The sequence below is a fragment of the Camelus ferus genome, chromosome X, assembly GCF_009834535.1.
Source record: "Camelus ferus isolate YT-003-E chromosome X, BCGSAC_Cfer_1.0, whole genome shotgun sequence".
Lineage (NCBI taxonomy): Eukaryota > Metazoa > Chordata > Mammalia > Artiodactyla > Camelidae > Camelus > Camelus ferus.
In genome coordinates, this window is record NC_045732.1 from 21,720,573 (window position 1) to 21,741,055 (window position 20,483).

Genomic DNA, 20,483 nt, shown 5'->3' on the forward strand with positions numbered 1-20,483 from the left:
GTCCCCTCATGTTACCCCCTCCACATGTGGTACCTGGTGTGGGTGGCAGCCAGGGGCTCCTGGGGCCAGGTTTCCTGGTCCCCATCTGACACCATGCCGGGGTGACCTTTGCAGTCACAGGCCCCCAGTCAGAGCTCCAGATCAGCAATGTCTGCCGGGAAGTGCTCCAGGTGAGGCGATGCTTGGTGGGTTTGGGTGGGGAGAGGCGATGCTTGGTGGGTTTGGGTGGGGGCAGGCCCCTGCTCACACCCCCAGAACTCTCACAACCCCCATCTCCACCCTCCTCCCAAGGGACTGGCTTATCTACACTCACATAAGAAGATACACCGGGACATCAAGGTGATCTGGGGGCAGAAAAGTAGCCTTGGTGGGTGGGGGCCTCTGGGAGATGGTAGTGGTTATTGGAGGGCTCAGGCGGTGTGTGACCAGGGAGCAGAGGCAGAGTTGGGCTGGCAGTAGGGAGGGGTGTCTCTGACAGCCTCTGATTCCCCCCTCTCTTCCCCTAGGAGCCAACATCCCCATCAACGACCCTGGGGAGGTCAGACTGGGTGAGTCTGGCTGGTGGGGGTGGGGAGGGGGACTGACTGGGAGCCAGAGGGGACAGGGAACCCTAGGTCAGTATGTCTCTCCCTCTGCCTCCAGCTGACTTTGGTATATCGGCCCAGATCGGGGCCACACTGACTCGAACGCCTCTGCTTTCTTTGGGACACCCTTACTGGTGAGGGGTGCCTGGCTGGCAGCCAGGGGTGGTGCGGGCTTGGTGGTGGTGGGCAGCGGCTTTCCCCTCCATGGATCTCTGGGAATCTCCATCCTGGCCTTTTGCCCTGCCTCTGCCTTTCTCTGTTGAGCGATCTGTGTACTCTGTGGCTCTCCCTTGAGTTTTCCATTTCCCTAGGTCTTTCTGTGCATGTCTCCCCTCCACGTGCTTTTCTCAGTGTTTCTGTTGATTTTGATCCTGATCTCTGTCTCTCCATATCTAGTCCATGGCTGTCTTTCTGTCTGTTTCAGTCTGTGGCTCTCCCTGTCTCTTTGCCTCTCTCTGTCTATGTTTTCTAGTCTATCTCTGACTCTCTGTCTTTACCTCTCTCCGTCGTTATTTCTGTCTCTCTGCCTCTTTATGTGTCCGCATCCAACTCTCTCTGTGTCCCATTCTCCGGCTCGCTCCCTGTCTCTCTCCTGTCCCCCCACCCCCTCCCTAGGAGTCTCCCCTCCCCTTCATCATGTCACCCCTGGCTCTCTGAGGGTCTCTGCCCCTAGGATGGCTCCGGAAGTGGCGGCCGTGGCCCTGAAGGGGGGATACAACGAGCTGTGTGACATCCGGTCACTGGGCATCACAGCCATTGAATTAGCCGAGCTACAGCCACCCCTCTTTGACGTTCACCCTCTCAGGTAGGCAGATGTGGCAGGTCCACCTGGTCCCAGAGATCCCACTCGACTCTGACCCTGAACACCACCCCCCGCCTGCTTCCCCACATCTAGACCCCCCTACAGGGGATCCCTCTCCCTTCGAGCCCAACCCGAGAACCTCAACCCAGAAAGCATTTTCTCCAGTCCATACCAGGAGCCCCCAGTGCAGGGAGTCCTGTCTTGAGGCTCCCCCGAGCCCTCTGGAACTCTGTAACATGATGAGCAACATCCCCTGGAAGTGGCGTCCTATGCATCGTAAAACCTACCCCTCATTCTCCTCCTGTCCCTCACTGCTCTCTGCTGACCTCAGTGCCATCGGGGGTCCCTCACATCGTGAGATCTGACCTCCACTGGGAAGTCTGAATCCCATGTTCTGTCCTTGCTTTCTAGAGTTCTCTTCCTCATGACCAACAGTGGCTATCAGCCTCCTCGGCTAAAGGAAAAAGGCAAATGGTAGGAGAGAGTCATGGGAAGGCGGGGGAGAGAGGGCAGAGTCAGGGCTGATGGTCTGATGGGATGGTCTCTGGTCCCCTCATCCCAGAACTTGCCTTTTGGGGGGGTTATTTATTTATTTATTTACTTTTAGAGGAGGGGGTTGAACCTAGGGCCTCCTGCATGCTAAGCATGCGCTCTAACACTTGAACTGTACCCTCCCCCAGTACTTGCCTTTTTCTTCCCAAGGTCGGCTGCCTTCCACATCTTCGTCAAAGTCACCCTCACCAAGAGCGCCAAGAAACGACCTGGCGCCACCAAGATGCTCAGTGTAAACCTCCCCTCCCTGAGCAGCCTTCCCAAACTCACCCCCTGTGAGAACACCCCCAGGGCCTCCCTCGGCTCCCTAGAACACTGATGATTTTATTCCACAGAACGCCTATGGCCCTTTCAAAGTCCCTGCTCCCTCTGAAATCCCCAGGGCTCCGCCTTCCAAGACCCTCCAAATTGTACCCCAGACCTTTCCCCCAAGATATGCTGAGTTCTAAAACCTCACAAGTTGCCAACGGCTTCAGGACCCATTCCTGGGGGTTCTCTGGAATTCCAGGGGACACCCGAGACACCTCTGGAATTCTCCAACTTCTCTAAATTCGTCTGATCCCTCAGACACCTCAGAATCCCCCAGGTGGCAGCTGCCCAGACTTCCCCGCCTTCTTCCTCTATTGGCACCTTCACCGCCAGATTCCCTTAGATGGGTTCTCAAGCCCCTGTGCCAGCCCTCTCCCTGCAGCCCAGCCCTCTGTCTGCTGACCGCCTCCTCCTCCCACCCCCAGCACCGACTGGTGTCCCAGCCCGGGCTAAACAGAGGCCTGATCCTAGAGCTTCTTGACAAACTGAGGAACCCAGGGAAGGGGGCAGCTGTTGGCGAGATTGAAGATGAGGAGCCTGAGGTGAGTGGGCCTTGCTTGGATGACAAAAGCACTGGACGGTCCCCACCTTTGCTCAGGCTGCTCCCCTGCCTGGGGTGTCCTTTGTTGCCTCTCTTAGAAGGAGAAAAGCCAGGGAGCATGGGGGGCTTGGCACAGAGCTGGGGGCACAGAGGTTACGGGAGAGCCGAGGGCTCCAGACTGGGCTGCTGGAGGCCGGTGGGCCTGACGCGGCTGCCGCTCTGCCCAGCTACCCCCCGCCATCCCTCGGCGGATCCGATCCACCCATCGATCCAGCTCTGTGGGGATCCCAGATGCGGACTGCTGTCGTCAGTAGAGAATCCTTAAGCTTTGGAGACCCTTGTAACCCCCTCATCAGATTGCCAGAGACCCCAGAGACCCTCCTCGCTTCTAAACAGACCCTCAGAGGCCCCCCATTACCATCTGATCCCACAAGAGGCCCCAGAGAACCTCATCTACAAAATGATTCTAGAGACCCCTACCTCTCCGCTCTGCACACGGACCCCATAAGATTTCCTATAACCACCAGGACTCCCAGAGACCTCAGAAACCTTGTTCTGATCCCAGATACCCAAGTGGAATCTAAAAACAAACACTCTATAACCATGTTGAGCCCCCATCTCCCTGATCACAAATCTTGACCCCAAAATGAGACCCCTGTAAACCAAGATCCCTCCCCTGAAGGGACAGCTCCACTCCTAAGATCCTGGCTGCAGACCACACCCCCACCCCAGTTCTATTCTTTCTATTCCCGAATCCATGTCCCCAGCTCACTGTGTGTCACCTGCATACCACCCCACCCCGACCCCGATGGCGGCACATGGAGTTCAGGAAGCTCAGAGGCATGTAGTCCAGACCCACAGCTGACACGGTGAGACGCCTCCCCACTGCCCTGCCGCCCTCCCCTCCCCCGGGGCCACTGCTGACTCTTTCCTATCCCACAGGCTCGCTTACAACCCCCTGGAGGCTTCAAGAGCAGCAGTCCTAGGTCAGGGACCCTCAGCGTGGGAGGGGGCCTGGGATAGGTGTGGGGACCGCCCGAGGCTCATGCCTGTCCCTCCTCAGGAGGAACCTGTCAGAGTCCGAAGATGACTACGACAACGTGGACATGTGAGAGAGCGCCTCAGACCCCACCCAGCCCCACCATCCATGACCCCAACCTCAGCCCCTGCTTTCCTTCCACCACTCAGCCGTGACCCCTGGCTGGACACTCAGTACCCACACCTACCTTCACCCTAACCCTGACCCTCCCACACCAGCCCCCACTCTCCTCCCCACCAACCCTTCACCCCTAACCTCACCCCAACTCAACCCTGGAGCCCCTGCCACATCCTAGTACCCAGCACTCACGTCATTCACTGATTCATGTTGGGCTGCTGCTCCAGACTGAGCTCCTCGACAGCAGGAGCCCTGCCTGCTCTCGCACTGCTGAAGCCCAGCATTGTGCTGGCACACCCTCTGTAGACTCCTTTGTGAATGTATGAATGAATGAATGAATGAATGAACAAATGAATGAGTAAACTGATTTTTCTCTTCCTTCCCCAGGCCTGTGGTAGTGGAGACACGCCCAGCAGATGATCCTACTGCCCCCAGCAACCTCTATATCCAGGAATGAGTCCCTGGGTTTCGGAGTGGTGTGTTAGGAATCAGTCTCTGCACCCCCTCCCCTCCACAGTGGACACAATATTAGTGGTCATGACATGCCTGTGTCTCCCAATAAACGTGATTTTACCCTCTGCTGTCATCTTGGATTTCTGGGGGAAGGGGAGGAGTGCCGAATTCCTGGATGCCTACTGACGCCCCCCAAATTTCAACGATCCAGTACAACATCAGGGAAGTAGCACAGACTTTATTTCTACAGCACATGGCCACCTCTCCCCCAGCAGCCTTGGGAGGAGGGATTTGGGGACTAAGGGGCTTGCTGTAAGAATAAGGCACTTGAAGTGGGAGTGAAGGGCCAGCTGTGGGTGTCTCAGCTAAGCTGGTCCTCATACAGCTTGTGGAAACAATCACCAGCAGGGAAGAAATCCCAACATCTCTCTTGGTAGAGACCAGCCATCACGTTCCTCCCCACCAGCCCTTGACCCCTAACCTCACCGCAACTCAACCCTGGACCCCCTGCCACATCCAAGTCCCCAGCTCCTCCTAGATGTTGCTCCAACACCCAGACCTCAACTGCAGCCATAACCCCCAACCCCTGACCTCATCTTTCTTTATCTTCTCACCCAAACTCACACTGAATCTCAGCCCCTGGGAATTCTGCCCCCTCCAGACCCTCAGGCCCAGAACTCAACCTCAACCCCAGGAATCAACCCAGGTCCCCATCTCCCTCAGACCCAGGCCTGGGGGAGATCCATTCCACACATCTCAGCTGTAATAGGCTCCCATGCGGCGTGCCCGGCACCAAGTGAGAACCCGACCCCCAGGAGCTCATAGGACCTGTGTTACTAGGTGGCTGTGATGATGCAGAGACCTAATGCACTGTCAACACTGATACCCAAGTGTTTCTGTTACTAAGATCGTCATGGTTATTAGTCCTTTAACCCTCAGCTCCAGCCCAGACAGAGTCAAATCCTGGCCCTCATGAGCTCAGACTTCCAGCCCTAACCCACCCCGAGTTCTTGCTCCCAAAACCCTCCTTCCCCCACTTAACCCATCTGTGTGTTTCAGCCCCACCCTCGCAGAAGACATACCTCCTCCTCTACCCCACAAAGTTAGGTCCTGGGCCACAGCTGGGGGGCTGGGGCCAGGAGGCAAGGGTCCACAGATGCTGGGATACCGAGCTCTCCAGGGCTGGAGTCTAGGACACTAGGTCTCTTGAAGTCCTGGACGACCATCATGATGATCCCACATGGGATCTGGAAGTGGCATCCCTGAACCTAGGTGTGGGACTCAAAATATTTAGCCTGATGAACACTCATCAGTAGCTTTTCCTTGGAAACTCCTGCTGTACCCCGGATTCACCCTTTAGTTGCCAGAATATGTTGATGTTGTTGGGGGGGCGGTTAGATGGGAAGGCTGGAGTGGTGGTCGGATATTGTGGGGAGGGTCAGACCCAGGATGCAGCATCAGTTCTGGCAGGGGCAGACTGCAGGGTGCCCTCTCTCGGAGATCATCTCATGTATTTCCCCACTCTCCCTCTCTGTTTCCAAAGCCCAAGTTCCGTTCTCCATCTGTCGAGGGTCCTTGGGGGACTGCGGATGAGGGGCAGCTGAGCCCAGGGGTACTGGTCCGCTGTGCCAGTGGGCCTCCCGCCGCACACCCCAACTTGAGCCTCCCGCAGCCACCCGAAGCCCCCACCTAACCGCTCATGCAGGTAACAGGGCAGGCGGGGGTAGGAGGTGGGCAGAGGTGGGGGTTGGGCAGGGCAGGGGGTGCTTTGGGGGCTGATTTTCCCCACCCCATCTCAGAACCTTCCCTCTGGAACCCAGCCCTCCGGGAGCCTGACCAGCCCCCGCTCTTGCCCCCCATGAAGGAAAAGATGAAGAGAAAGGTGAGGCCAGCTGTGCTGAGGACTCACACCTCTGATCGGGGCTGGGGATGTCTGGTTGGGGTTGCAGGGCTGAAGACTAATAATGATGACAGGTGACATTTGTTGAGCAACTCCTCTGTGCCAGACACTGACCTCATGTCTTTACATGATATATGCCTTCACAGATGGAGATAGATAGCACAGAGTTAGACATTGTCTCCCATTTCAAAATGGGGAAACTGAGGCACAGCGGGGTAAGTAGCTTTCGAAGGTCATAAACCTTTGAGGAGGCAGAGGCAGGATATGAACCTTGGCACTCCAGAGTCTTAACCAGGGCTCCTTCCTGTCCCCTCCTCTCTTCTGCTGGATGGGCTGCTGCTCTGCCCCTATGGCCCCCCCCAGGGTTGTGCCCTTCTCCTAAAGTTGTTCAATGGCTGCCCTCTCCGGATCCACAGCACGGCGGCTTCGACACATCCCTCCAACAAATGTGAGCATTCAGGAGAGTCTCAGAGTATGTGATGGGGATGGGGAGGGTCCTTAATGGAGGTGCAGATGCAGAGACAAGGGGAGGGTCTTAATGGGGGTGGAGTTGAAGAGCAGTGTTGGGGCAGAGCTAGGGGTGACAGATGGGGTTTAAGGATCAAAGATGGGTAGAGTGAAGATGAGTTTGAGAGTGAAAACCAGAAAAATTAGAGTTTGGAGGCCAGGAGTGTCAGATAAGGAAGAAAGGCCAGCGTTTGGGGTACAAGCCTAGGGACAGATGGAGCCCATTTACCTCAGTTGGAGGTTAGTGGTAGAGAGGCTAAGATCAGCATATTGGGGTCAGGAGACTTAGGGATGGGAATGTAGCCAAAAGGGAAAGTATTTGGGGATCAAAGATGTGGAGACAAGGTCAGTGAAGGGTAAATGTTAAGGAAACAGTATTAGAATTTACTTTCTGTCACACTGGACAGAAAAAGCTATACGTCAGGGCATCTGAATTTGAGGATCAGTGTTGAGATAGGAGTATAATTTAGGGAGCAGACTGGTGAGAAGGGGGGATAGAATTTAGAGGGCTATTACGGGAGGCATGTTTAGTGTTGAGGTCAGAATTGAGGAGACAGAGGGTCAGGATTTGTGGGTCAGAGATGGAAGAACCAGCAGAACGTGGGAGGTCAGAGGCTGGGGAGAATGAGACCGGCTCCAGGGAACAGGTCAGGGTTTGAGTTCAGATTTGGGAAAACAGGGACTGGAAATGTCAGTGTTGGAGGCAAGTAGAGAATTGAGGGTCAGGGCTGGGAACAGAGTACCCGTGTTTGGGGTCAGATGAGGGGGCCTGGGAGGTCCTCGATGATGAGGCAGGTCCCAGCATCTTCATATCTGTTCCCCAAGACCAGCACTTACTCCTGGGAGCTGAGGAAGGCATTTTCATTCTGAACCGAAATGATCAGGAGGCCACGCTGGAGATGGTGAGGGCCAGGCAGCACCGCGGGTGAGCCAAGGGTGGGAGGCTGGAATTGGGAGGTGCTGGAGTCTTACAGGAGCTGTCTCCTCCATCGTCTGCAGCTCTCTTCTAGCCGGACTACCTGGGTGTACTCCATCAACAATGTCTTCATGTCTCTCTCAGGTCTGGCTGTGGGTTGATTGGGATGGGTTGGAGTGGTGGGGTCAGAACATAAGGAGTCAAGGGTCAGGGTGTGGGAGCTAGCTGGGCACAGCTGGAAAAAACACTTAGGATCCCCTTCCCGAGAGCTCACAATTCAAATCCCAGCCACGTTTTAAATTTAGGACTTGGGGCAAGAGACTTTGGCTTCCCAAGCCTCTGTTTCCCCATCTGTAAAATGGGGCTCACAATACTGCCACCTCTCAAGTCAGTTTTGAGGTCATTCCTACAATGAGTTAGTCTTTACATTTCTTTGATGGTCATATGACAGTCCTTATCCCACACTTTACTAAACTAGAGTGAGCGAGCTGTAGGTTAAAATTTTGTGTCATTGTTTTACAAACGCTTTGTGTAAAAGAATTTCTCATTTGTGAGGAAACACCAAGCCAGATAGGATTTGTGAGCTCATTAATATCACATGTCGGGATGAGAAACTTTTACAGAATCTCTAGGTATGTTTCTTCTTAAACTTTTGTAATATGTGTTACTTCAGCTGACTGGTTAAGTGTCCATAGTTTCTCATGTGACTACAGGCACCACTAGGGTTAGGAACGTACTTATTTTAGGCACCATTGTTCACCAGAGCCAAGCACACTGCCTGGCCTCCAATGGGCATTTCAAATATGTTAAGTGAGAATGAACATAATACAGGTGCTTGAGATTTAAAGGCTTGGGCATTTCAAAGGGATGGGGCCCAGGGAAGGGATGGGGAAAGCTGGGAGTGTGCAGTGCCCTATAACTTCCTGCTTCCCCTAAATACACACACCCTGCAGGAAAGACCCCCCACCTGTATTCTCATAGCATCCTGGGCCTGCTGGAACGGAAAGAGGCCAGAGCAGGAAGCCCCATTGCTCACATCAGTCCCCACCGGCTCCTAGCAAGGTACGAGACCCCAGTGGAACCACAGACCCCGCTAATATCTGATTCCTGCCCCTACCCCCACCCCCACCCCACTCACGCCTACCTTCTTCTGCAGGAAGAACATGGTCTCCACTAAGATCCAGGATACCAAAGGCTGCCAGGCGTGCTGTGTGGGTGAGCGAGAATCTCGTGGATATTCAGAGGGGAGCGGGGCCAGGGGCATGACTTGGACTGTAGCCACTGAAGAGGGTTGCAGAATTAAGGCAGGGTGTCCAGAGCCCGGGGAAAGATGTGTGGCCTTTGGGGGCGCGGGGCAGGGGAGACAGGATTGACCCTAACCCATCCTTCCCCACCTCCACAGCGGAGGGCGCTAGCTCCGGGGGCCCGTTCCTGTGTGGGGCATTGGAGACATCCGTGGTCCTGCTTCAGAGGTAGCAGCCCGTGAACAAGTTCCTGCTGGTCCGGGTGGGGGGCCTGTAAGCACTGGGGACTTTGTCAGGTTCTGTGGCGGGGGCCTTCCACTCTTCTGCTGAGAGCTCTTTGAAGTCGGGCTTCCACCCGAGGTCTCTTCCCAATCTCCCCAAGAGCCCGCTCTCCTGGAGGCTCCTCCTTCTGAGGCCCTCCGGTTCTTCAAGCCCCGCCCTTCGCCCCGGGCCTAATTCTTCTTCAGGCCCTGTGCCCCGCCAGGTCTCTTAGGAGACCCTGTTCAGGTTCTTGGAGCCTCTAAGACTTTGGTGCCTTGGAGGCCACGCCCCCTGGGGGGCCCGGCCTTTCTGTCACCAAGGCGGCACGCCCCCTAGTGGAAGCCACGCCCACTCTGAGACCACACCCCTCAACTTCTAAGCCCTCTGAGGCCTCAGCCCCTCAAGTATCTACATGGCACCTCCCAAGACTGAGGGCTCCGGAACTCCTTCGGGAGCCCCAGGCCTACTCTCTTCCAAGGCCCCGCCCCTCCCAGGCCCCGCCTCAAACCTCCTCTGAGTCCGCCCCTTCCCGTGCGGCCCGCAGCAGGTGCTCTTCCCGCTACCCACGCCTCTGCAGGTGTTCTTACTGCTGACCGGCCAGGCTCCGAGCTGCCCGCCGTGTGCATCGGCGTGAGCCCCGGGCAGCCGGCGAAGTCGGTGTTCTTCCACGCCGTGCGCTTCGGCGCGCTCTCCTGCTGGCGGGGCGAGATGAGCGCAGGTGAGTGGGACAGGTCCTGGGAGGGGTGCGGCTTATCAGGTTAGCGGCGTTGGGTCTGGGTAGCTGGGCGGTGCTTAGCCTGAAGCGTAACTGGGAAGCGGGCTGAACTAAGAGGGGACTGGAGAACGTTGGGTATATATAACTGGTGAGATGGATGACGGGGAGGGGGAGAAGGAGGGTGTGAGGAACTCTGTGATGGGTGGGGTTTAGCCTGCTTGCCTGGGGATACAGAGGATGCCTAGCAGAGTTTAGGGGAATGAGGTGGAATTGGTCCTTGCACTTCCGCCTCTCAAGCAGAGCACAAGGGACCAGTACAAGTGACTCAGGTCGAGGAAGACAAGGTGATGGTCACTTCTGGATTTCTGATGTGCACCTCTGTCTCTGACCATCTCCCTGTCTCCACAAAGCTCAGGAAAGGAAGGACTTCATTAGGAAGTCCTAGGCGGGGAATCTGAGGCCCACAGAGGGGAAGTGACTCACATCACCAGCTGTCAGACCTGCTCTGTGCCCTCTCTGTCTGTGTCTATATTGTCCCCTCTGAATCTCTGTTTCTCAATGTGTCTGTTTTGCCACTTCTTGGTCTCTGCCCAGGTCGCTCTTTGTCTGCCTCAGTTTGGATCTGTTTCTGATTTTCTGTCCCTGTCTCTGTCTCCCTCTGACTTTCCTCATTTTAACAAAGTCACATCACCTCCTGCTCAGAGCCCTCCCAAGCCTTCCATTTCCCTCCAACAATAAGCCCAAATTTCACATCACAGCACTCGAGTCTGACGCCCACAACCACCCCAGGCTGACCCACCTTCTCTCCACTCCACCCACTTTGCCACTTTCCAGGCCCACCAGGCACTTTCCTACCTCCGGGCCTTTGCACTAGCTCATCTTGTTCACGTTGAGTGGGAATGCTCCCATCCTCAACCCCGTCACCTTCTCAGAGTTGCCTTCGCTGATCACCCAGTATGAAACGTCATACCCCTTCCTACACGTATTTCCTGTTGTCTTTTCTTGCTTTTGTATTTTTCTATTTATTCGCATCTCACATACTGTTTCTTTCTCCTATTTCTCTTGTCTACTGTCCGTATCCCCCACTGGAATATTCTCTCCACGAGGGTGGGGATCTCTGTCTCTATGTCCACAGCTGTGTCCCCATTGCCTACCTCGGCACCTGGCACACAGTAAATGTGTAGTCGGTTGAATGAATCTATCTCCCTCTGGCCTCTGGTTCCCTGTATCGCTGCCTCTCTCTTTTGCTGACCATTCCTTGTCCCCTCATGTTACCCCCTCCCCATGTGGTACGTGGTGTGGGTGGCAGCCAGGGGCTCCTGGGGCCAGGTTTCCTGGTCCCCATCTGACACCATGCCGGGGTGACCTTTGCAGTCACAGGCCCCCTGTCAGAGCTCCAGATCAGCTATGTCTGCCGGGAAGTGCTCCAGGTGAGGCGATGCTTGGTGGGTTTGGGTGGGGGGAGGCGATGCTTGGTGGTTGGGTGGGGCAGGGCCCTGCTCAAACCCCCAGAACACTCACTAGCCCCCCTCTCCACCCTCCTCCCCAGGGACTGGCCTATCTACACTCACAGAAGAAGATACACCGGGACATCAAGGTGATCTGGGGGCAGAAAAGTAGCCTTGGTGGGTGGGGCCTCTGGGAGATGGTAGTGGTATTTGGAGGGCTCAGGCAGTGTGTGACCAGGGAGCAGAGGCAGAGTTGTGCTGGCAGTAGGGAGGGGTGTCTCTGACAGCCTCTGATCCCCCCTCTCTTCCCCAGGGAGCCAACATCCCCATCAACGACCCTGGGGAGGTCAGACTGGGTGAGTGTGGCTGGTGGGGGTGGGGAGGGGGACTGGCTGGGAGCCAGAGGGGACAGGGACCCTAGGTCAGTATGTCTCTCCCTCTGCCTCCAGCTGACTTTGGTATATCGGCCCAGATCGGGGCCACACTGGCTCGACGCCTCTCTTTCATTGGGACACACTACTGGCGAGGGGTGCCTGGCTGGCAGCCAGGGGTGGTGCGGGCTTGGTGGTGGTGGGCAGCGGCTTTCCCCACCATGGATCTCTGGCAATATCCATCCTGCCTTTTGTCCTGCCTCTGCCTTTCTCTGTTGAGCGATCTGTGTACTCTGTGGCTCTCCCTTGAGTTTTCCATTTCCCTAGGTCTTTCTGTGCATGTCTCCCCTCCACGTGCTTTTCCAGTGTTTCTGTTGATTTTGATCCTGATCTCTGTCTCTCCATATCTGTCCATGGCTGTCTTTTCTGTCTGTTTCAGTCTGTGGCTCTCCCTGTCTCTTTGCCTCTCTCTGTCTATGTTTTCTAGTCTATCTCTGACTCTCTGTCTTTACCTCTCTCCGTCGTTATTTCTGTCTCTCTGCCTCTTTATGTGTCCGCATCCAACTCTCTCTGTGTCCCATTCTCCGGCTCGCTCCCTGTCTCTCTCCTGTCCCCCCACCCCCTCCCTAGGAGTCTCCCCTCCCCTTCATCATGTCACCCCTGGCTCTCTGAGGGTCTCTGCCCCTAGGATGGCTCCGGAAGTGGCGGCCGTGGCCCTGAAGGGGGGATACAACGAGCTGTGTGACATCTGGTCTCTGGGCATCACAGCCATGGAATTAGCCGAGCTACAGCCACCACTCTTTCACGTTCACCCTCTCAGGTAGGCAGATGTGGCAGGTCCCCCTGGTCCCAGAGATCCCACTCGACTCTGACCCTGAACACCACCCCCGCCTGCTTCCCCACATCAAGACCCCCCTACAGGGGATCCCTCTCCCTTCGAAGCCCAACCCGAGAACCTCAACCCAGAAAGCATTTTCTCCAGTCCACACCAGGAGCCCCCAGTGCAGGGAGTCCTGTCCTTGAGGCTCCCCCGAGCCCTCTGGAACTCTGTAACATGATGAGCAGCATCCCCTGGAAGTGGCGTCCTATGCATCGTAAAACCTACCCCTCATTCTCCTCCTGACCCTCACTGCTCTCTGCTGACCTCAGTGCCATCGGGGGTCCCTCACATCGTGAGATCTGACCTCCACTGAGAAGTCTGAATCCCATGTTCTGTCCTTGCTTTCTAGAGTTCTCTTCCTCATGACCAAGAGTGGCTATCAGTCTCCTCGGCTAAAGGAAAAAGGCAAATGGTAGGAGAGAGTCATGGGAAGGCCGGGGGAGAGAGGGCAGAGTCAGGGACTGATGGTCTGATGGGAGGGTCTCTGGTCCCCTCATCACAGAACTTGCCTTTTGGGGGGGTTATTTATTTATTTATTTACTTTTAGAGGAGGGGGTTGAACCTAGGGCCTCCTGCATGCTAAGCATGCGCTCTAACACTTGAACTGTACCCTCCCCCAGTACTTGCCTTTTTCTTCCCAAGGTCGGCTGCCTTCCACATCTTCGTCAAAGTCACCCTCACCAAGAGCGCCAAGAAACGACCTGGCGCCACCAAGATTGCTCAGTGTAAACCTCCCCTCCCTGAGCAGCCTTCCCAAACTCACCCCCTGTGAGAACCCCCCCAGGGCCTCCCTCGGCTCCCTAGAACACTGATGATTTTATTCCACAGAACGCCTATGGCCCTTTCAAAGTCCCTGCTCCCTCTGAAATCCCCAGGGCTCCGCCTTCCAAGACCCTCCAAATTGTACCCCAGACCTTTCCCCCAAGATATGCTGAGTTCTAAAACCTCACAAGTTGCCAACGGCTTCAGGACCCATTCCTGGGGGTTCTCTGGAATTCCAGGGGACACCCGAGACACCTCTGGAATTCTCCAACTTCTCTAAATTCGTCTGATCCCTTCAGACACCTCAGAATCCCCCAGGTGGCAGCTGCCCAGACTTCCCCGCCTTCTTCCTCTATTGGCACCTTCACCGCCAGATTCCCTTAGATGGGTTCTCAAGCCCCTGTGCCAGCCCTCTCCCTGCAGCCCAGCCCTCTGTCTGCTGACCGCCTCCTCCTCCCACCCCCAGCACCGACTGGTGTCCCAGCCCGGGCTAAACAGAGGCCTGATCCTAGAGCTTCTTGACAAACTGAGGAACCCAGGGAAGGGGGCAGCTGTTGGCGAGATTGAAGATGAGGAGCCTGAGGTGAGTGGGCCTTGCTTGGATGACAATAGCACTGGACGGTGCCCCACCTTTGCTCAGGCTGCTCCCCTGCCTGGGGTGTCCTTTGTTGCCTCTCTTAGAAGGAGAAAAGCCAGGGAGCATGGGGGGCTTGGCACAGAGCTGGGGGCACAGAGGTTACGGGAGAGCCGAGGGCTCCAGACTGGGCTGCTGGAGGCCGGTGGGCCTGACGCGGCTGCCGCTCTGCCCAGCTACCCCTCGCCATCCCTCGGCGGATCCGATCCACCCATCGATCCAGCTCTGTGGGGATCCCAGATGCGGACTGCTGTCGTCAGTAGAGAATCCTTAAGCTTTGGAGACCCTTGTAACCCCCTCATCAGATTGCCAGAGACCCCAGAGACCCTCCTCGCTTCTAAACAGACCCTCAGAGGCCCCCCATTACCATCTGATCCCACAAGAGGCCCCAGAGAACCTCATCTACAAAATGATTCTAGAGACCCCTACCTCTCCGCTCTGCACACGGACCCCATAAGATTTCCTATAACCACCAGGACTCCCAGAGACCTCAGAAACCTTGTTCTGATCCCAGATACCCAAGTGGAATCTAAAAACAAACACTCTATAAACATGTTGAGCCCCCATCGCCCTGATCACAAATCTTGACCCCAAAATGAGACCCCTGTAAACCAAGATCCCTCCCCTGAAGGGACAGCTCCACTCCTAAGATCCTGGCTGCAGACCACACCCCACCCCAGTTCTATTCTTTCTATGCCCGAATCCATGTTCCCAGCTCACTGTGTGTCACCTGCATACCACCCCACCCCAACCCCCATGGCGGCACATAGAGTTCATGATGCTCAGAGGCATGTAGTCCAGACCCACAGCTGACAAGGTGAGATGCCTCCCCACTGCCCCGCCGCCCTCCCCTCCCCCTGGGCCACTGCTGACTCTTTCCTATCCCACAGGCTCGCTTACAACCCCCTGGAGGCTTCAAGAGCAGCAGTCCTAGGTCAGGGACCCTCAGCGTGGGAGGGGGGCTGGGATATGTGTGGGGACCGCCCGAGGCTCATGCCTGTCCCTACTCAGGAGGAACCTGTCAGAGTCCGAAGATGACTACGACAACGTGGACATGTGAGAGAGCGCCTCAGACCCCACCAAGCCCCACCATCCATGACCCCAACCTCAGCCCCTGCTTTCCTTCCACCACTCAGCCGTGACCCCTGGCTGGACACTCAGTACCCACACCTACCTTCACCCTAACCCTGACCCTCCCACACCAGCCCCCACTCTACTCCCCACCAACGCTTGACCCCTAACATCACCCCAAATCAACCCTTGACCCCCTGCGACATCCTAGTACCCAGCACTCACGTCATTCACTGATTCATATTGGGCTGCTGCTCCAGACTGAGCTCCTCGACAGCAGGAGCCCTGCCTGCTCTCGCACTGCTGAAGCCCAGCATTGTGCTGGCACACACTCTGTAGACTCCTTTGTGAATGTATGAATGAATGAATGAATGAATGAACAAATGAATGAGTAAACTGATTTTTCTCTTCCTTCCCCAGGCCTGTGGTAGTGGAGACACGCCCAGCAGATGATCCTACTGCCCCCAGCAACCTCTATATCCAGGAATGAGTCCCTGGGGTTGGGGGGGTGTGTTAGGAATCAGTATCTGCACACCCTCCCCTCCACAGTGGACACAATATTGTGGTCATGACATGCCTGTGTCTCCCAATAAACGTGATTTTACCGTCTGCTGTCATCTTGGATTTCTGGGGGAAGGGGAGGAGTGCCGAATTCCTGGATGCTTACTGACGCCCCCCAAATTTCAACGATCCAGTACAACATCAGGGAAGTAGCACAGACTTTATTTCTACAGCACATGGTCACCTCTCCCCCAGCAGCCTTGGGAGGAGGGATTTGGGGACTAAGGGGCTTGCTGTAAGAATAAGGCACTTGAAGTGGGAGTGAAGGGCCAGCTGTGGGTGTCTCAGCTAAGCTGGTCCTCATACAGCTTGTGGAAACAATCACCAGCAGGGAAGAAATCCCAACATCTCTCTTGGTAAAGACCAGCCCCCACTTTCCTCCCCACCGACACTTGACCCCTAACCTCACCCCAACTCAACCCTGGACCCCCTGCCACATCCAAGTCCCCAGCTCCTCCTAGATGTTGCTCCAACACCCAGACCTCAACTGCAGCCATAACCCCCAACCCCTGACCTCATCTTTCTTTATCTTCTCACCCAAACTCAGACTGAATCTCAGCCCCTGGGAATTCTGCCCCCTCCAGACCCTCAGGCCCAGAACTCAACCTCAACCCCAGGAATCAACCCAGGTCCCCATCTCTCTCAGCCACAGGCCTGCGGGAGATCCATTCCACACATCTCGTCTGTAGTAGGCTCCCATGCGTCGTGCCCGGCACCAAGTGAGAACCCGACCCCCAGGAGCTCATAGGACCTGTGTTACTAGGTGGCTGTGATGATGCAGAGACCTAATGCACTGTCAACACTGATATCCAAGTGTTGCTGTTACTATGATCGTCATGGTTATTAGTCCTTTCACCCTCAGCTCCAGCCCAGACAGAGTCAAATCCTGGCCCTCGTGAGCTCAGACTTCCAGCCCTAACCCACCCCAGTTCTTGCTCCCAAAACCCTCTTTCCCCACTTAACCCATCTGTGTGTTTCAGCCCCACCCTCGCAGAAGACATACCTCCTCCTCTACCCCACAAAGTTAGGTCCTGGGCCACAGCTGGGGGGCTGGGGCCAGGAGGCAAGGGTCCACAGATGCTGGGATACCGAGCTCTCCAGGGCTGGAGTCTAGGACACTAGGTCTCTTGAAGTCCTGGACGACCATCATGATGATCCCACAGGGATCTGGAAGTGGCATCCCTGAACCTAGGTGTGGGACTCAAAATATTTAGCCTGATGAACACTCATCAGTAGCTTTTCCTTGGAAACTCCTGCTGTACCCAGGATTCACCCTTTAGTTGCCAGAATATGTTGATGTTGTTGGGGGGGCGGTTAGATGGGAAGGCTGGAGTGGTGGTCGGATATTGTGGGGAGGGTCAGACCCAGGATGCAGCATCAGTTCTGGCAGGGGCAGACTGCAGGGTGCCCTCTCTCGGAGATCATCTCATGTATTTCCCCACTCTCCCTCTCTGTTTCCAAAGCCCAAGTTCCGTTCTCCATCTGACGAGGGTCCTTGGGGGACTGCGGATGAGGGGCAGCTGAGCCCAGGGGTACTGGTCCGCTGTGCCAGTGGGCACCCTCCCCCGCACACCCCAGCCTCCCGCAACCACACGAAGCCCCCACCTAACCGCTCATGCAGGTAACAGTGCAGGCGGGGGTAGGAGGTGGGCAGAGATGGGGGTTGGGCAGGGCAGGGGGTGCTTTGGGGGCTGATTTTCCCCACCCCATCTCAGAACCTTCCCTCTGGAACCCAGCCCTCCGGGAGCCTGACCAGCCCGCGCTCTTGCCCCCCATGAAGGAAAAGATGAAGAGAAAGGTGAGGCCAGCTGTGCTGAGGACTCTCACCTCTGATCGGGGCTGGGGATGTCTGGTTGGGGTTGCAGGGCTGAAGACTAATAATGATGACAGGTGACATTTGTTGAGCAACTCCTCTGTGCCAGACACTGACCTCATGTCTTTACATGATATATGCCTTCACAGATGGAGATAGATAGCACAGAGTTAGACATTGTCTCCCATTTCAAAATGGGGAAACTGAGGCACAGCGGGGTAAGTAGCTTTCGAAGGTCATAAACCTTTGAGGAGGCAGAGGCAGGATATGAACCTTGGCACTCCAGAGTCTTAAACAGGGCACCTTCCTGTCCCCTCCTCTCTTTTGCTGGATGGGCTGCTGCTCTGCCCCTATGGCCCCCCCCCCAGGTTGTGCCCTTCTCCTAAAGTTGTTCAATGGCTGCCCTCTCCGGATCTAAAGCACGGCGGCTTCGACACATCCCTCCAACAAATGTGAGCATTCAGTAGAATCTCAGAGTATGTGATGGGGATGGGGAGAGTCCTTAATGGAGGTGCAGATGCAGGGACAAGGGGAGGGTCTTAATGGGGTTGGAGTGGCCGAGCTGTTTGGGGGCAGAGCCAGGGGTGACAGTTGGGGTTTAAGGATCAAAGATGGGTAGAGTGAAGGTGAGTTTGAGAGTGAAAACCAGAAAAATTAGAGTTTGGAGGCCAGGAGTGTCAGATAAGGCAGAAAGGCCAGCATTTGGGGTACAAGCCTAGGGACAGATGGACCCCATTTACCTCAGTTGGAGGTTAGTGGCAGAGAGGCGAAGATCAGCATTTTGGGGTCAGGAGTTTTAGGGATTAGAATGTAGCCGAAAGGGAAAGTATTTGGGGATCAAAGATGTGGAGACAAGGTCAGTGAAGGGTAAACGTTAAGGAAACAGTATAAGAATTTACTTTCTGTCACACTGGACAGAAAAAGCTATACGTCAGCGCATCTGAATTTGAGGATCAGTGTTGAGATAGGAGTAGCATTTAGGGAGCAGACTGGTGAGAAGGGGGGATAGAATTTAGAGGGCTATTACGGGAGGCATGTTTAGTGTTGAGGTCAGAATTGAGGAGACAGAGGGTCAGGATTTGTGGGTTCAGAGATGGAAGAACCAGCAGAACGCGGGAGGTCAGAGGCTGGGGAGAATGAGACCGGCTCCAGGGAACAGGTCAGGGTTTGAGTTCAGATTTGGGAAAACAGGGACTGGAAATGCAGTGTTGGAGGCAAGTAGAGAATTGAGGGTCAGGGCTGGGAACAGAGTACCCGTGTTTGGGGTCAGATGAGGGGGCCTGGGAGGTGCTCGATGATGAGGCAGGTCCCAGCATCTTCATAGCTGTTCCCCAAGACCAGCACTTACTCCTGGGAGCTGAGGAAGGCATTTTCATTCTGAACCGAAATGATCAGGAGGCCACGCTGGAGATGGTGAGGGCCAGGCAGCACCGCGGGTGAGCCAAGGGTGGGAGGCTGGAATTAGGAGGTGCTGGGGTCTTACAGGAGCTTTTTCGTCAATGCTCTGCAACTCTTTCTAGCCGGACTACCTGGGTGTTCTCCATCAACAATGTCCTCATGTCTCTCTCAGGTCTGGCTGTCTGTTGGTAGGGATGGGTTGGGGTGGGGGGTCAGAACTTAAGGAGTCAATGGTCAGCGTGTGGGAGCTAGCTGGGCACAGCTGAAAAAAACACTTAGGATCCCCTTCCACAGAGCCCACAATTCAAATCCCAGACACGTTTTCAATGTAGGACTTGGGGCAAGAGACTTTGGCTTCCCAAGCCTCTGTTTCCCCATCTGTACAATGGGGCTCACAATACTGCCACGTCTCAAGTCAGTTTTGAGGTCATTCCTACAGTGAGTTAGTGTTTACATTTCTTTGATGGTCATATGACAGTCCTTATCCCACACTGTACTAAACTAGAGTGACCGAGCTGTATGTTAAAATTTTCTGTCATTGTTTTAGAAACGCTTTGTGTAAAGAATTTCTCATTTGTGAGGAAACACCAAGCCAGATAGGATTTGTGAGCTCATTAATATCACATGTGGGATGAGAAACTTTTACAGAATCTCTAGGTATGTTTCTTCTTAAACTTTTGTAATATGTGTAACTTCAGCTGACTGGTTAAGTGTCCATAGTTTCTCATGTGACTACAGGCACCACTAGGGTTAGGAACGTACTTATTTTAGGCACCATTGTTCACCAGAAACAAGCACACTGCCTGGCCTCCTGTGGGCATTTCAAATATGTTAAGTGAGAAATGAACATATACAGGTGCTTGAGATTTAAAGGCTTGGACGTTTCAAAGGGATGGGGCCTAGGGAAGGGATGGGGAAAGCTGGGATTGTGCAGTACCCTATAAATTCCTGCTTCCCCTAAATACACACACCCTGCAGGAAAGACCCCGCACCTGTATTCTCATAAGTTCCTGGGCCTGCTGGAACGGAAAGAGGCCAGAGCAGGAAGCCCCATTGCTCACATCAGTCCCCACCGGCTACTAGCAAGGTACGAGACCCCTGTGGAACCACAGACCCCGCTAATATCTGATTCCTGCCCCTACCCCCACCCACCACCACACACTCACGCCTACGTTCTTCTGCAGAAAGAACATGGTCTCCACTAAGATCCAGGATACCAAAGGCTGCCAGGCGTGCTGTGTGGGTGAGCGAGAATCTCGTGGATATTCAGAGGGGAGCGGGGCCAGGGGCATGACTTGGACTGTAGCCACTGAAGAGGGTTGCAGAATTAAGGCAGGGTGTCCAGAGCCCGGGGAAAGATGTGTGGCCTTTGGGGGCGCGGGGCAGGGGAGACAGGATTGACCCTAACCCATCCTTCCCCACCTCCACAGCGGAGGGCGCTAGCTCCGGGGGCCCGTTCCTGTGTGGGGCATTGGAGACATCCGTGGTCCTGCTTCAGTGGTAGCAGCCCGTGAACAAGTTCCTGCTGGTCCGGATAGGGGGCCTGTAAGCACTGGGGACTTTGTCAGGTTCTGTGGCGGGGGCCTTCCACTCTTCTGCTGAGAG

General features: G+C 55.3%; 1 protein-coding gene and 1 pseudogene across 1 annotated transcript; both read left to right on the forward strand.

Annotated features, from left to right (window-relative positions):
• The first annotated feature begins 8 nt into the window (after nucleotides 1-8).
• Nucleotides 9-3,765, forward strand: LOC102518742 (mitogen-activated protein kinase kinase kinase kinase 1-like). The gene is made up of 11 exons (XM_032475664.1): nucleotides 9-69; nucleotides 115-170; nucleotides 292-339; nucleotides 464-467; nucleotides 510-548; nucleotides 643-718; nucleotides 1,258-1,389; nucleotides 1,798-1,860; nucleotides 2,089-2,170; nucleotides 2,673-2,789; nucleotides 3,016-3,765. Exons 1-11 carry the CDS (start codon nucleotides 9-11, stop codon nucleotides 3,100-3,102), a joined length of 765 nt encoding a protein of 254 aa, XP_032331555.1. The 3' UTR covers nucleotides 3,103-3,765.
• A 3,774-nt stretch (nucleotides 3,766-7,539) lies between these two features.
• On the forward strand, nucleotides 7,540-20,440 carry LOC116662277 (annotated as a pseudogene).
• The last annotated feature ends 43 nt before the right edge of the window (nucleotides 20,441-20,483 follow it).

Bases quoted from the DNA above. Each gene is read 5' to 3' on its own strand.
- LOC102518742 (XM_032475664.1), top strand. From the start codon at position 9: ATGTTACCCCCTCCACATGTGGTACCTGGTGTGGGTGGCAGCCAGGGG. The intron at 171-291 runs GTGAGGCGATGC...CCTCCTCCCAAG, and splicing joins TCTGCCGGGAAGTGCTCCAG to GGACTGGCTTATCTACACTC. The intron at 2,171-2,672 runs GTAAACCTCCCC...TCCCACCCCCAG, and splicing joins GCGCCACCAAGATGCTCAGT to CACCGACTGGTGTCCCAGCC.